The sequence below is a fragment of the Cherax quadricarinatus genome, chromosome 52 (assembly GCF_038502225.1).
Source record: "Cherax quadricarinatus isolate ZL_2023a chromosome 52, ASM3850222v1, whole genome shotgun sequence".
Lineage (NCBI taxonomy): Eukaryota > Metazoa > Arthropoda > Malacostraca > Decapoda > Parastacidae > Cherax > Cherax quadricarinatus.
In genome coordinates, this window is record NC_091343.1 from 30,975,080 (window position 1) to 30,993,055 (window position 17,976).

The 17,976-nt window shown below is 44.9% G+C and overlaps 1 protein-coding gene across 1 annotated transcript in view; it reads left to right on the plus strand.

Moving 5' to 3' along the window:
* The first annotated feature begins 550 nt into the window (after nt 1-550).
* LOC128694087 (uncharacterized) overlaps nt 551-17,976 on the plus strand; it is a 74,538-nt gene continuing 57,112 nt past the window's right edge. Inside the window, exon 1 of the mRNA XM_070096003.1 lies at nt 551-860. Coding sequence (XP_069952104.1) covers nt 755-860 — 106 coding nt within the window. The 5' untranslated portion in view covers nt 551-754. The remainder of the gene's footprint in view (nt 861-17,976) is intronic.

Here is a 17,976-nt window from a genome sequence, read left to right on the forward strand (position 1 = left end):
CTTCACTGATCGCTACTGGATTGCCTCTCCCTGCTCCAAGACCTTAATCATACCTCGTCTTAAAACTATGTATGGTTCCTGCCTCCACCGTGTCACTTGCCAGACTATTCCACTTCCTGACAACTCTTTGACTAAAGAATTACTTCCTAACATCTCTTTGACTCATCTGAGTCATCAACTTCCACTTGCATCCCCTTGTTTCTGTGTCCCATTTCTGGAACATCGTGTCTCTGTCCACCCTGTCAAGTCCTCGCAATATTTTGTATGTCGTAATCATGTCCCCCTTAACCCCCCTGCCTTCCATTGTCGTCAGGCCGATGTGTGTGTGTGTGTGTGTGTGTGTGTGTGTGTGTGTGTGTGTGTGTGTGTGTGTGTGTGTGTGTGTGTGTGTGTGTGTGCGTGAGTGTATAATAGTCATAAAATACACTTTCGATCATTATTCATGATCTTTAGCAATATATTTCATAAGAAAAATTATGTAAAAGATTTCCTTTTGACTATTAACCTAAATTTCCTACGACTTGTATGTGTTTATTGCCATCTTAGTTGTGGTGTGCAGTGTTGCAACGAAGGAAGTATGTGAGAGCTGTGCAGTGTTGCAACGAAGGAAGTATGTGAGAGCTGTGCAGTGTTGCAACGAAGGAAGTATGTGAGAGCTGTGCAGTGTTGCAACGAAGGAAGTATGTGAGAGCTGTGCAGTGTTGCAACGAAGGAAGTATGTGAGAGCTCGACTGTCAAGACAATAAAAATCAAGATGACTCCAGCAATAATTGCAAACTCTGTAATGTTTCGTCTTATTACTGAAACAACATTGTCACTTGGATTCACGAACTTGGTGATGTTTACACCTGCTGACTTTGGTAAGTTGAAAATCTCAACATTACTTAAATTATATAAACACATTGAAATTTTTTTTTTCAAAAAATTTTGCGGAAATAAATTTGAACATAACGAAGCAAATATATATATATATATATATATATATATATATATATATATATATATATATATATATATATATATATATATATATATATATATATATATATATATATATATATATATTCGGTGCTCTTGGGATATTCTGAAGAGAAGTTGCAGAGATTGGTGGATGAATTTGGTAGGGTGTGCAAAAGAAGAAAATTAAAAGTGAATACAGGAAAGAGTAAGGTTATGAGGATAACAAAAAGATTAGGTGATGAAAGATTGGATATCAGATTGGAGGGAGAGAGTATGGAGGAGGTGAATGTATTCAGATAATTGGGAGTGGACGTGTCAGCGGATGGGTCTATGAAAGATGAGGTGAATCATAGAATTAATGAAGGGAAAAGGGTGAGTGGTGCACTTAGGAGTCTGTGGAGACAAAGAACTTTGTCCTTGGAGGCAAAGAGGGGAATGTATGAGAGTATAGTTTTACCAACGCTCTTATATGGGTGGGAAGCATGGGTGATGAATGTTGCAGCGAGGAGAAGGCTGGAGGCAGTGGAGATGTCATGTCTGAGGGCAATGTGTGGTGTGAATATAATGCAGAGAATTCGTAGTTTGGAAGTTAGGAGGAGGTGCGGGATTGCCAAAACTGTTGTCCAGAGGGCTGAGGAAGGGTTGTTGAGGTGGTTCGGACATGTAGAGAGAATGGAGCGAAACAGAGTGACTTCAAGAGTGTATCAGTTTGTAGTGGAAGGAAGGCGGGGTAGGGGTCGGCCTAGGAAAGGTTGGAGGGAGGGGGTAAAGGAGGTTTTGTGTGCGAGGGGTTTGGACTTCCTGCAGTCATGCGTGAGCGTGTTTGATAGGAGTGAATGTAGACAAATGGTTTTTAATACTTGACGTGCTGTTGGAGTGTGAGCAAAGTAACATTTATGAAGGGATTCAGGGAAACCGGCAGGCCGGAGATGGGAAGTACAGTGCCTGCACTCTGAAGGAGGGGTGTTAATGTTGCAGTTTAAAAACTGTAGTGTAAAGCACCCTTCTGGCAAGACAGTGATGGAGTGAATGATGGTGAAAGTTTTTCTTTTTCGGGCCACCCTGCCTTGGTGGGAATCGGCCAGTGTGATAAAAAAAAATAATAATAAATATGTCGTGCCGAATAGGCAGAACTTGCGATCTTGGCTTAAATAGCAAGGCTCATCTTGCCGTATAGGACAAATGAAAATTTGTGTATGCAATAATTTCGCCAAAATCATTCTGAACCTAGCGAAAAAAAATATATTTCACTGTGTTTGTTTAGTATTAAATTACTGTAAACAAATCTAAAATATATTTAGTTGGGTTAGGCTAAAATAAATTGTTCTTGTTATAATAAGGTTAGGTAAGTTTTCTAAGATTCTTTTGGAGCAAAATTATAAATTTTTACATCAAGATTAATGAAAAAATATATATCTTTGAACGTATAAGAGAAAATTTTAGAAAGGACTTAATTTTAAATGAGTTCTTGCTAATTTTTTTTTATTTAAAATATACAGTATACATGCATATCACACATAATCACAATACATGATAACCATTTATAAGAAAACATCCTTATAACTAACGGTTGACAACCTACCCCTGAACATACATAATAAAATTGCCACTAGCCAAAACTGACATTTGTATTCATATATTGTATGAAAACTGTATATACAAAAGTTTTTATATATAAACTAATGCTTTGGCCTCTTACTGTACGTTGTAGTATTAGTATTTTATGTACCTAAACATTCCGTAGCTATTCATCCCCTAATATTGTATGTTTTATTTAGAGCACAGGTATACAATATACATGTAATCATACATGATTGACTGAAATCACTAAACCTGAAGCTATAATAAGAAATACACCATCCTTGTAACTAAACGATGTACTACCCACACCTGAACATACGTGACAAAAAATGCTACAAAACTTGCATGTATAAACTCTGTATATGTAACTGTAACCATACATGAAAAACTTGCATCAAGAACATAGGACTTAACAAAAACAGTACCAGGGTTGTGACCTAAATTAATATACACTTTAAATGAACCAAAACCAAACATATATAAATTTTTACATAAAACAAAGTGACATTAAACAATAAGTTGATATATGCCTCCTCTCACCACACACAAGGTACACAGTATGAACAGTTTGGAAAATAACCCCGTAATCCGTATATGTGTATATAATCCTATCTCATTAACCTCCAATCAGAGATGAGCCCTTAATAGGGCAACGTTCAATGCTGTCTCCTATAACACAAAACATTCTAGTACACCCCCCCCCCTTTTCCCCCTCATTTAGACAACCACCACTGTCTCTCGGCAGCATACAGTTCCCTGTCACTCAGTCTCCCAGCTGTACATGAGCATATAAGCCTGTCACATCGCAACAGTATCTCAATCACAACAAACCACACCCAAGCATTCTTACTGCATACATGCGTACAATACCTCTAAACAATAATATATACCTCAACCCTCTGACAGAGGTGTGATGGTAAGTGACCAAGCATAGCAAGGCGTTATATACACAGAGAGTAATACAGTCATCCCATGGGACACGCATGCAAAGATATAAACCTAAATTCTCCACTATCAAACTGGATCACACACTTAATCCAGCTAGCATCACACGTACCTCCTGACACCTACTGACCAGCTAGCATCACACGTACCTCCTAACACCTACTGACCAGCTAGCATCACACGTACCTCCTGACACCTACTGACACACTGAACCTTCCCTCGTTTATATCTGAGCCATACACCCACACCACACCACACACACACACACACACACACACACACACACACACACACACACACACACACACACTTAATCCAGCTAGCATCACACGTACCTCCTAACACCTACTGACCAGCTAGCATCACACGTACCTCCTAACACCTACTGACACACTGAACCTTCCCTCGTTTATATCTGAGCCATACACCCACACCACACCACACACACACACACACACACACACACACACACACACACACGCACACACACACACACTTAATCCAGCTAGCATCACACGTACCTCCTGACACCTACTGACACACTGAACCTTCCCTCGTTTATATCTGAGCCATACACCCACACCACACCACACACACACACACACACACACACACACACACACACACACACACACTTAATCCAGCTAGCATCACACGTACCTCCTGACACCTACTGACACACTGAACCTTCCCTCGTTTATATCTGAGCCATACACCCACACCACACACACACACACACACACACACACACACACACACACACACACACACACACACACTTAATCCAGCTAGCATCACACGTACCTCCTAACACCTACTAACACACTGAACCTTCCCTCGTTTATATCTGAGCCATACACCCACACCACACCACACACACACACACACACACACACACACACACACACACACACACACACACACACACACACACACACACACTTAATCCAGCTAGCATCACACGTACCTCCTAACACCTACTAACACACTGAACCTTCCCTCGTTTATATCTGAGCCATACACCCACACCACACCACACACACACACACACACACACACACACACACACACACACACACACACACACTCCCGACGGCGAGCCCATTGAAACCCCGGATGACATTCTCAATCCTTGCCCCAGCCATGACAACCCCCCCCACTACAAAGCGAGTAAGATCCCAATAGTTAAACTACGATAACCTACAGGGAAGGCTCCCTCCCACCACGATCCATATATTTCCCTGTTCCTGCAAACCGTCCTATAAAAAGTAGCTGCCAGTACCTGTTTCCTCGCCACCCAATCCCCATTCCCACGCATACCCCACGACACGTACACGAAATCTACCATTAAATATGCCAATGCACGTTGTGTACTCTCTGGCACCCGTCCCACATCCAAAACGAGCGATCTCAACACCGGTATGCCCTCCCCCTCCCACTAGCCTCACAATCCTACTCATCCAATCCCTAACATTCCCCAAACATTCGCAAAAATACACAGCATGATATGCCGTATCCTCGCCACCACACATTCCACACCCACTCTCCTCTACTATTCGCCTCGCCCGCAGGGCCGCTCCTGATGGCAAAATGCCATGCAGGAAGCGGAACATAACCTCCCGCACCCGAGGTCTGAGCTTCAACTTACGAAAACGATACCAAATACCTTCCCATCCATACATGGGGTATATTCCCTCCTCCAGCACCACCACCCGGCTCCCAATTATTCTCGCCAAAACCCCTATGCGAACCTTGCCAGGCTCCTGTAGGACCATGAGGGTACGCAGCACCTTCTCACATTCCCTCAACTCTGCACCCACATACAACCTCTGCACTCCCTCATACAGAAGCTTTAACCCCCCCCCACACCCAACCCGTACATATTCCCTTCGTAAGAAAACACATTTTACCCAACGCCGTAGATCCAATAACCCTAACCCCCCCCCCCCCTGACGTACCGGCAGCATTACCACCTCCCTCAGCCAATCACACCCAGAACCCCATATAAACCTAAACACCTGCTTTAAAATTCTTGTAACTCCTTGTCCCGTTAAGGGGTAAACTGCCGCCACATGCCAAACCTTACTGTATAGTAACGTGTTTACCACGATGGCCCTCTGCAACAATGTCAAATGATACGGGCGCAAACTCCCCAATCTATGCTGCACCCGTTCCACAATACGCTCTGAGTTCACCTCTCTCGACCGCACTTGATTCTCCATAAACACTATTCCACATATCTTTAAGCTATCCACCACCCTCCACTCCACACCAGCATCCCAATCCCCCTGCCAGTTCCAATTTCCCAACTTTAAGAAGCAAGATTTCTCCACATTAACCCTCATCCCCGTAGCCTCCCCAAATGTACGAATGACCTCTCCCACCTCCCGCACAAGTACCGTCGTGTCGTCGACGTATCTTACAATCCCCGGCCCACACCCCACCTCCCCTGCCCCCCCCCCCACAGATACGTGCCTCAATGAGTCTGTAAAAAGGGTCTTGAACACAGGCAAACAGGATTTTTTTTTTTTTTTATTTTTATTTAAAACAACACAATACATTAATAGATAAAAGAACACAGTATCAGTTCTTACACAAAATTATAAATCTCATTGTCTAAAATGTAAATGAAGACAGACGATTAACGTTGTGTTGTCACAACTGTCCCTCATCCCCTATACATTATATCCCATGTTACTATGTTAAGTAAGATTACATAAGATAACATAACAATATTCATCATTATTATTATTATAACCAAAGATGACACCAAACCTACAATCTGCATTATTTTTTCCACTTTGTTATTTATATATCCTTCATACAGAATCCTTACAAATGCCATAACTGATTCTGTAACACTGTTAATTTTATATTTCCATACACTTGTCACGATTACCGTTAATTTTGATAGATCTGATCCTGGCAGAAATTTTTTTTACTAATCTTCCCCCTTCACCCCGAAGGAAAGAAACTAATATCACCAACAGATTAGGTTATATACAAACTTTTACTAGATTTCATCAAATGTTACATTGCTATTTTGACAATGGAGTGTATCACCACCCCTAAAAGAATGTACATTATTATATTTTCCTAAAAAAAAAAATAGAAATTTACTATACATGAGAGTTGTTTAATAACCACTAACTTGTTTATCTGATATATTATGAACTCAGCCATAAAGATAAATTAACCCTAGTCACCAGTTTACTGTACATTGTATCATGTTTTCCTCATAATAACTCCAAACACAGGGAGCCTTCTTATCGTTGAGAAAATTACATTCATACACCACACACTACATTTACACACATGCACCTCCATACCCAGAGCCATTCACACTTGAACACCCAGGTGTTCTTGTGCCATCCCTGCACCAACTAAACGTTGCACCATTACATTCACACTTGAACACCCAGGTGTTCTTGTGCCATCCCTGCACCAACTAAACGTTGCACCATTACATTCACACTTGAACACCCAGGTGTTCTTGTGCCATCCCTGCACCAACTAAACGTTGCACCATTACATTCACACTTGAACACCCAGGTGTTCTTCTACCATCCCTGCACCAACTAAACGTTGAACCATTACATTCACACTTGAACACCCAGGTGTTCTTGTGCCATCCCTGCACCAACTAAACGTTGCACCATTACATTCACACTTGAACACCCAGGTGTTCTTCTACCATCCCTGCACCAACTAAACGTTGAACCATTACATTCACACTTGAACACCCAGGTGTTCTTCTACCATCCCTGCACCAACTAAACGTTGCACCATTACATTCACACTTGAACACCCAGGTGTTCTTGTGCCATCCCTGCACCAACTAAACGTTGCACCATTACATTCACACTTGAACACCCAGGTGTTCTTGTGCCATCCCTGCACCAACTAAACGTTGCACCATTACATTCACACTTGAACACCCAGGTGTTCTTGTGCCATCCCTGCACCAACTAAACGTTGCACCATTACATTCACACTTGAACACCCAGGTGTTCTTGTGCCATCCCTGCACCAACTAAACGTTGCACCATTACATTCACACTTGAACACCCAGGTGTTCTTGTGCCATCCCTGCACCAACTAAACGTTGCACCATTACATTCACACTTGAACACCCAGGTGTTCTTGTGCCATCCCTGCACCAACTAAACGTTGCACCATTACATTCACACTTGAACACCCAGGTGTTCTTGTACCATCCCTGCACCAACTAAACGTTGCACCATTACATTCACACTTGAACACCCAGGTGTTCTTGTGCCATCCCTGCACCAACTAAACGTTGCACCATTACATTCACACTTGAACACCCAGGTGTTCTTGTGCCATCCCTGCACCAACTAAACGTTGCACCATTACATTCACACTTGAACACCCAGGTGTTCTTGTGCCATGCACCAACTAAACGTTGAACCATTACATTCACACTTGAACACCCAGGTGTTCTTGTACCATCCCTGCACCAACTAAACGTTGAACCATTACATTCACACTTGAACACCCAGGTGTTCTTGTACCATCCCTGCACCAACTAAACGTTGAACCATTACATTCACACTTGAACACCCAGGTGTTCCCATCCCTGCACCAACTGCACCATTACATTCAACGTTGCACCATTACATTCACACTGAACACCCAGGTGAACACCCAGGTGAACACCCAGGTGTTCTTGTGCCATCCCTGCACCAACTAAACGTTGCACCATTACATTCACACTTGAACACCCAGGTGTTCTTGTACCATCCCTGCACCAACTAAACGTTGCACCATTACATTCACACTTGAACACCCAGGTGTTCTTGTGCCATCCCTGCACCAACTAAACGTTGCACCATTACATTCACACTTGAACACCCAGGTGTTCTTGTACCATCCCTGCACCAACTAAACGTTGCACCATTACATTCACACTTGAACACCCAGGTGTTCTTGTGCCATCCCTGCACCAACTAAACGTTGCACCATTACATTCACACTTGAACACCCAGGTGTTCTTGTGCCATCCCTGCACCAACTAAACGTTGCACCATTACATTCACACTTGAACACCCAGGTGTTCTTGTGCCATCCCTGCACCAACTAAACGTTGCACCATTACATTCACACTTGAACACCCAGGTGTTCTTGTGCCATCCCTGCACCAACTAAACGTTGCACCATTACATTCACACTTGAACACCCAGGTGTTCTTGTGCCATCCCTGCACCAACTAAACGTTGAACCATTACATTCACACTTGAACACCCAGGTGTTCTTGTGCCATCCCTGCACCAACTAAACGTTGAACCATTACATTCACACTTGAACACCCAGGTGTTCTTGTGCCATCCCTGCACCAACTAAACGTTGAACCATTACATTCACACTTGAACACCCAGGTGTTCTTGTACCATCCCTGCACCAACTAAACGTTGAACCATTACATTCACACTTGAACACCCAGGTGTTCTTGTGCCATCCCTGCACCAACTAAACGTTGCACCATTACATTCACACTTGAACACCCAGGTGTTCTTGTGCCATCCCTGCACCAACTAAACGTTGCACCATTACATTCACACTTGAACACCCAGGTGTTCTTGTGCCATCCCTGCACCAACTAAACGTTGCACCATTACATTCACACTTGAACACCCAGGTGATCTTGTGCCATCCCTGCACCAACTAAACGTTGCACCATTACATTCACACTTGAACACCCAGGTGTTCTTGTGCCATCCCTGCACCAACTAAACGTTGCACCATTACATTCACACTTGAACACCCAGGTGTTCTTGTGCCATCCCTGCACCAACTAAACGTTGAACCATTACATTCACACTTGAACACCCAGGTGTTCTTGTGCCATCCCTGCACCAACTAAACGTTGAACCATTACATTCACACTTGAACACCCAGGTGTTCTTGTGCCATCCCTGCACCAACTAAACGTTGAACCATTACATTCACACTTGAACACCCAGGTGTTCTTGTGCCATCCCTGCACCAACTAAACGTTGAACCATTACATTCACACTTGAACACCCAGGTGTTCTTGTGCCATCCCTGCACCAACTAAACGTTGAACCATTACATTCACACTTGAACACCCAGGTGTTCTTGTGCCATCCCTGCACCAACTAAACGTTGAACCATTACATTCACACTTGAACACCCAGGTGTTCTTGTGCCATCCCTGCACCAACTAAACGTTGAACCATTACATTCACACTTGAACACCCAGGTGTTCTTGTGCCATCCCTGCACCAACTAAACGTTGAACCATTACATTCACACTTGAACACCCAGGTGTTCTTGTGCCATCCCTGCACCAACTAAACGTTGAACCATTACATTCACACTTGAACACCCAGGTGTTCTTGTGCCATCCCTGCACCAACTAAACGTTGAACCATTACATTCACACTTGAACACCCAGGTGTTCTTGTGCCATCCCTGCACCAACTAAACGTTGAACCATTACATTCACACTTGAACACCCAGGTGTTCTTGTGCCATCCCTGCACCAACTAAACGTTGAACCATTACATTCACACTTGAACACCCAGGTGTTCTTGTGCCATCCCTGCACCAACTAAACGTTGAACCATTACATTCACACTTGAACACCCAGGTGTTCTTGTGCCATCCCTGCACCAACTAAACGTTGAACCATTACATTCACACTTGAACACCCAGGTGTTCTTGTGCCATCCCTGCACCAACTAAACGTTGAACCATTACATTCACACTTGAACACCCAGGTGTTCTTGTGCCATCCCTGCACCAACTAAACGTTGAACCATTACACAAAAGTTAAAAAACAAGCTAAGAGAATACATATTTAAATATTATCTATAAAACTGTGTACACAGAAACAACACAACACTTGTTATTCGTAATTGTTTGTGGCATATATACAAACTTTTACCATCATCCATCAGATGATACATTACTAATTTGACACAGGAGTGTCTCACCACTCCAAAAGTAGTTACATTATTATTTTTCCCTAAAAAAAAAAACACACACACACAAATTACTGTACATGAAAGTTTAAGAACCACGAAATCGTTCATCTGATATATTATGATCTAAGCCAGAAAGTTAAATTAACCCTGAACACCATTTTACCTGACATATCTTGATTTCCTCATAATAACGCCACACACCGGGAGCTTTCCTATCTTATAGAACATTACTTTTAACACACACACTACATTCACACACATTCACCTCCATACCCAAAGCAATTCACACGTGCACACAGTTTTACTTGTTCCATTCCTACAACAGCAACCGGAATCAGACTAGTTACCACCCAACCATAATTCATTGCACCTCATACCATCCACCCTTGTCATTCGCTAAAACCATTCCCATACGCGCCACCACCACTGAAAACCCTTGAAAACCCGACTACCAAAGAAAACCAGTCCCCTACATGGTTATCACTGTACCAATTGCAGGAGACGACTGACTGTAATCTCTCCGTAGTTCTCTGGAAAACAAGCTCCCCACTGACTCCCATAAATAAGTTTGTTCCTACCAGCAGTCCTGTATATATGCGCTGCAATTGCCTTAATTCGAATCCTACCCCCAGCATCTCTCATTCCCCAGGAAATATACAGAAAATCCACTACCACATACATAATCGCCCTTTTTACCTCCCGTGATACCCCTTTTACCTCTAATGTTAAAGCTCGCAGGGTCTCTACATTACCCCCACCTAACAGACTAAAAACCCTCGCCAACCACATCCGTACCTCCCTCAATTCTTCACAAAAATAAACCGCATGAAATGCCGTTTCCAGCTCACCACACTGACTGCAGGACGGTTCCCTCACCAAACCCATTAAACTCAAAACTGCTTTTGAAGCTAGGATCCCCATCATGAATCTGTATACCAACTCACGTACCCAAGGCATTAACCTGAGCCTCCGGAAGTCTTCCCATATCGTCCCCCAATCATACAATGGATAGACCGATACACCCTGCAGGATTTCCTTCCTCCCACTCAATGATACCAAACGCCCCACTTTAAGTCGCTCAACATCTTTAACCAATAACAAAACCCTCAGCATATCCTCACATTCAATTAACTCTTTACCTCCCCACCATCTCCGCACATCCCCCATCACCTTCCCCACTCTTACCCCTCTTTCCCCTCCAGCCCTAACGAATGACTGTTTTACATATATCGCTTTCACCCTCTGCCCCAGTGCTAAAAGACCCACACCCCCTCTGCGCACATTCGACATCACCACTTCCTTGCTCAGCCATGCTCTCCCAAAACCCCAAACATAACGTAGAGCACGTCTCTGTATTTCTTGTACGTCCTGTGTTCTCAAAGGATACACTTCCGCTATATCCCAAACCTTACTGTAAACCAGCGAATTAACTATTACCGCCCTCTGCTGTAATGTGACATCTCCCGCCCGTAAACCCCTTAATCGACTCACTACTTTCTCCACTACCCTCTCTGAATTTACCTGCCTAGCCTCCTGCGCATTCGCCATGTATAAAACTCCACAAATCTTCAAATTATCCACCACTGCCCACCCAAACTCCAACCCCAAGCCACCCCCCCCCCACCCAAGCACCCACCTCCAGTAAACACGATTTCGCCCTATTTACTCTCATTCCCGACACCTCCCCAAAAATCCCCAACACCTTCCCCATCATACGCAATTCCTCCACCCCTTCTATCAGGATAGTGGTATCATCCACATACCCCACAATGCCTGAGCGCCCTTCCCTCTCCCCATTTAAAGCTCCCACCCCCTCAACGAGCCCATAGAACGGATGTTGCATGCACGCAAACAGAATTTGTGAAAGAGGGCACCCCTGCCGTAATCCCCTCTCCATTTTAACCAGCCTTCCCAATCTGCCATTAACTTGGACCCTTACCATAGCCGCTGAGTATAGCGTATCAACCCACCTCGCCACTCCCAGTCCAAACCCCAGACGCAACAAACAAGCCCTCAAAAATTTTCTATTCACACAGTCATATGCATTCTCCCAATCAATACCCAAAAGTCCTCCCCCCTCGCAACCCTCCAGAAAGTCCCTTATGCGTCCATGCCCAACTCTCATACTTCGTCCTGGTATACCCATCTGACCCCTGTGTACAACCACACCAATTACCTTCTTCATCCTATTACCTAATATCTTTGCAAAAATCTTGTAGTCAGAACACATTAGTGAGATAGCTCTATACGCACTTAAAACACTCCCTTTGTGTTTGACTTACTTGCTTTTGACCTCCACCAGACGAACCAACACAACCACTCCAATACTTAATGTGTTCCTGATCGCCCTCCCCCCCCCCTTTCTCCTTTGTTGGGCCGTGCGGACGCACTGTGCAGTAGCTCCCACTACACCTGGTTTCTGCGCAGTTTTCACTGTTCAGACATGGCGGAGTACACCGGCAGGAGGATTAATACAGTTTGCATTGAGCTGTTGAGGGGTTCTCTGAGCCCTGCTACGATGAACGTCGTTCTACCTGCAATTATTAGGGATTTATATGGTATCCCTAATGAGGAACTGTATGGTGTGGCCCTTAATGGGATGAAACGAGTATTTGTGAAGTTCCTGAGGAATAGCTACTACAGCAGTGTGGTGGAGGAGTACCAGGAACGACGAATGTGTCTCAACTCGACGATGGATGTGTGCATGCATGACGTATCTACATTCTACACGTGGGTACGAGTGAGGAATGTACCCTTCGAGGCAACTCAGTTTGGTATACAGGAAGTTTTTCGCAAGTATTGAGTCATTCATGAAGCCAGAGGTGGGGTTTGGCGGGATGGACCATATGTGGGCCTCCCGGAAGGGTCATACAACATCAAGATGACTTTAAAGACGCCTATACCTTCGTATGTAATGTTGCCAGGCACCAGAAATCAGGTATATGTGTCGTATGTGGGGCAAAGGAGAACGTGTCGTCTTTGTGGCTCTTTTGACCATATGGCGGCACAATGTGCACGTAGAGTTGCCCCGGGGGTGTTAGTCCCGGTGGAGGACGTCCAGCAGGCGAGTGTGGTGGCGGCGGCGAAGAATGGGTCTACTCTATGGAGTGAGGAGGTGGAGAAGGAGGGTGAACAGATGGGGACGTGTGTCACACTCCCGGTGGAGGAGGGAGATCCTTCTCCAACATCTGAGGTGGTGGAGGAAGTAGTGGAGACGACACAGGAGGTGTCCTTGGAGTCAGTGCTCCAGGAATTCTTGGAGGAGGCCTTGGTAGGGGAGGACATGGATGGACGGATCAGTGAAGAGCAGCAATTGCAAGGCCTGAGTGAGAAGTCGGAAGTAGTAGGGAACACTGGAAAGGATACACTTGTAGTGGCAGAGGTACACAGGGAGGATGTACCTGAGGAGGAGGTGGCTTTGGGAGGAAGCTCTAGGAAGAGACCAGCGGGGTTGACTGAATTAGATGATGTTTTAACACCTGGGCAAAGACCAGGTAAGAAGGTTTTGGCGGAGGTGGTCCGCAAATCCCCTACAGGGGGGGTGTACAGGGTAAATCGGGGGAGAGACAAGGGGGGGTAGGAAGTTCTATTAAAAAGAGTAATAAGGAAAGTGTAAGCAGCTTGAAGGGAAGTGTGAGCAAGCCACAGCGGCATAGGGGTAAGCGGCCGCTCCTTGACCATTCAGGTGTGTAACGATAAATGCTAATGGCTTAAAAACTGAAGTTAAAAGGGTGTGGTTGGAGTGGTTCCTTAAAAGGTACGACGTTGATGTTGGTTTCCTACAGGAGCATAACTATAAGTCAGGTAGTGAGTTGAGATTGAGAGGATATAAGTTGTTTGTGAGCATGGCAACGCTTTTAAAGGGCGGAGTGGCTGTTTTAGTAAAGGAGACAAGTCCCTTGCGAGTCATGGGGTGGGAGGAGGGGGGTGGGGGGAGGGGGGTGGGGGGAGGGTGGTTCGGGTGGAGGGGTGGTGGGGGGAGAGTAGGGTATGTTTTGTGGGAGTTTATATGCCTGCGATTGGTAACGTAAGGATAAAATCAGATTTTGTTCGTGACATTTTGTTATATCATCTCAGGGGTTTACCTGCCATAGCGATAATTGGAGGTGATTGGAATTGTGTGATTAGGCATGTAGACGTAGTTCCTAGGGGGGCGGGGTGCGTGTTGGGTGTTTTAAGGGATGCATTGTGCGATGTCGGGGTGGTAGATGTGGTTGGCAGGGGGGGGTATCAGGTTGAGTATACCTATGTACAGGGGAGTTATGAGGCAAGGTTGGATAGGATTTATAGGAGTGGAGAGAGTTAGAACAGTAGACGTGGGTTTTTCAGACCACAGAGCAGTAGTGGCTGATCTTAGGGTGGATGGTATTCCGAGAATATATCAGGGCTATTGGAAATTAAATGTGAGGCTTTTACAGGAGGAGGATCAAGGTCGGTCTTTTCAGTCATGGTGGAAAGGCTTTTGGGAGGCTAGGGATGAGGAGGTGGATTTGTTAGATTGGTGGGAGTTGCAGGCAAAGGTGAAAATTGTAGAATTTTTTAGGAAGTGGGGCAGGGAAAGGGCACGCTGGAGGTTTGGATTGCAGAATTATTTAGAGGGTCAGTTGAATGATTGTTATGCGGGGGGGAGTAGGGAGGGAGGGGAAGGAGTTATGGGGGAACTTAGGAGTCGTTTAGTAGAGATGCATAATGAACGTTTTGATGCACTCAGGGTCAGGGCAGGATTGGAGGACGTACTAAAGGGTGATAAGCCAACCGGGTATGTTCTCAGAAAATTCAAGGACAGACAGTTGAGGAATACCGTGGCGCATATTGTTGTGGAGGGTGGGGAGGGTTATGTGAGGGGACAGGGTCTCACTGACACAGATTCTATCAGTAGGTATGCTGATGATTGGTTTACGGAGAAATGGAAGAGAAGGGGAGGGGTAGGTGGGATAGAAACATTTAGAGGGATAAGGGTACCGCAGGGTATGGGGCAGAGGGATAGGGAGTTGGAGGGAGGCATTACGGGGGAAGAAGTGGGGGAAGTGGTGAATGGGTTGAGTCAGGGCAAGGCACCGGGAATAGATGGGTTACCTAATGATTTTTACAAAGCGCATTGGGAGGTTCTGAGGGAGTGCCTTGTGGAGGTTCTGAATTATATGTTGAAATGGGGCAGAATGGCACAAACACAGAGAACTGGGGTCGTTGTCTTGGTGCCAAAGAAGGGAGGAGAGGAGAAGGGTTTGGGAGATTATCGTCCGTTGTCGTTAATGTGTACGGATTACAAAATTTTTGCGAAGGTATTGGGGAACAGGTTAAAGAAGGTAATTGGGAGTAGAGTACATGAGGGACAGTATGGGATTCCGGGACGGACTATGAAGAATGGGCATAGTGTGATAAGGGATTTTATAGAGAACTGTCAGGGAGGGGGCGTCCTTGGCTTGGATTGGGCTCAGGCATATGACTGTGTGAAGAGGGACTTTTTGTGGGGATGTTTGGAGAAATTGGGTTTAGGAGGGGGGGTAGTGAGGTGGGTGCGCACGCTGTATGAGGGGGCTGTAATGAGGGTGCAAGTTAATGGTAAGCTGGGGGGGGCGGTGATGATGGAACAGGGATTAAGGCAGGGTTGCCCGCTTTCACAGTTGCTTTTTGCATGCGTGCAACATCCATTCTTTGAGGCTGTGGACGAGGAATTGAGGGAGGTGGGGGGGAAGTATGGGGGGCATAGTAGGTTATGTGGATGATACAACTGTGTTAGTTATGAGTGGGGAGGCTTTACGTAGGGTGGGAGAGGTCATTAGGAGCTTTGGGAATGTTTCAGGAATGGTAGTTAATTTAGCAAAGTCTAGGTTATTGGAAGTAGGAACATGGGTTGGGGGGAGATTGGGGGAGGAGATGGGATGGACGGTTTGTGATAGAATTAAGGTGTGTGGGATATGGTATATGAAGCAATTGCAGGAATGTAGGAGGATTAACTCAGAAGCAGTCACGAGTAGGGTTATAGGCAAGTTAAAAGGTTTGAGGGCCAGTGAAGTGGCGTTACAGCAGAGGGTGTTGGTAATTAATTCGGTGGTGTATAGCAAGGTCTGGGGTGTAGCGGAGGTGTTCCCTTTGAGGGTGCAGGATATACAGGAAATACAGAGGAGGGTGTTGAGGTTTGTGTGGGGGTTTGGGAGGGCCTGGTTGTCCAAAGATGTGGTCATGACGGAGGTGAAAAGGGGGGGTCTAGGTTTGTTGGACTTAGGGCCTAGGGTAATGGTATTATATATTAAGCAGAGGTATTTAAGGGTGGGGGGGCGGGGAGAGGGGTGTTAGGGTGGATAGGGTGATGAGGGATGCTAGAAACTGGTGGAGTGGTAGGGATTTGAGAAAGTGTGAAGATGTAATAAGATTCATGTTGGCAGTGGGGCAGGTAAAAAGGTTGAAGGTAAAAGCAGTGGTGAGTGTGGTGTGGGGAAGGGGTGCATTGCAGGGGGTCGCAGTATACCCCATGTATAACTGGAGGGTCATATGGAGGGAGTTCAGGACGCTTAGGATACCAGCAAGGGTTAGGGAGTTTGGTGTATCGTTTTCTAATGGGTGTGGTGGCATCTAAGTATATGTTGCATAAGATGGGGTTGGTTAGAGAGGCAACATGTTTATTCTGTGGGGAGGAGGAGACGGCATATCATGTGGTATATTTTTGTTCATCTTTGGAAGTGGTGAGAGTCTGGATGGCGGGGGTTATTAGGCTGTTGGGGGGGGGGGGAGTTGGTCTTTTCTTAGATCGTTGTCAATGGATGTTAGTGGGGTAGCAAGTGAGGTGGGTAGGGCTTTGATGTATGTCATGGCAGATTATTTGCATGTTTCTTGGGGTATGAGGCAGATTGCAGGGGCAGTTGAGGATAAAAGCATTAGCAGCGAGGTTTTATAGGACAAGGTGTAGGAATAGGTTAATATATGGGGGGAGATGGGATTCAAGTTTTTCGTTAGGTTATCGTAATTTTACTGTAGCACAGCTTCTAAGGGAACAGGGGGGGGGGAGCAAGGGTAGGGTCTTTTATTTTGAGGGGGGGAGTGTAAGGTTAGGATAGCAGTGTGGAAGGTGGTGTGAGGGTGAGATAGTGAGAGCATATATTTATGAAATGGTTATGTTCCTGTAGAGATATTTGATATTGGCGTTCAGTACCTTGGATACATAGTCATAATTGGAATGCCTTGCATTACATATTTTGGTTGGGTATATTATTGCACTCACTATCGAGGAGAGGTGGTTTAAGTGGCTGTTATGGGTTTTTAGGCCAAGTAGTACTGAACACGTGAAAAAATGATTTACCAGTGAATTATAGTATTTGTTTTTATTAACATTGAGAAGGGGTTTAAAATATAAAATAAAGCAAGTAAACATTGTAGTCAAGTACGTTAGTATAGAATGAAGCTTGTTTTTAGTAGTTTTAACACGTAGCTGCAAGTACTTTCCATATTACCCTTGTGGATTAGTTTTTCTTTAGAAATAATTAGTATACAAGTATTTCCTTTATAACGGTACTTCTTTATA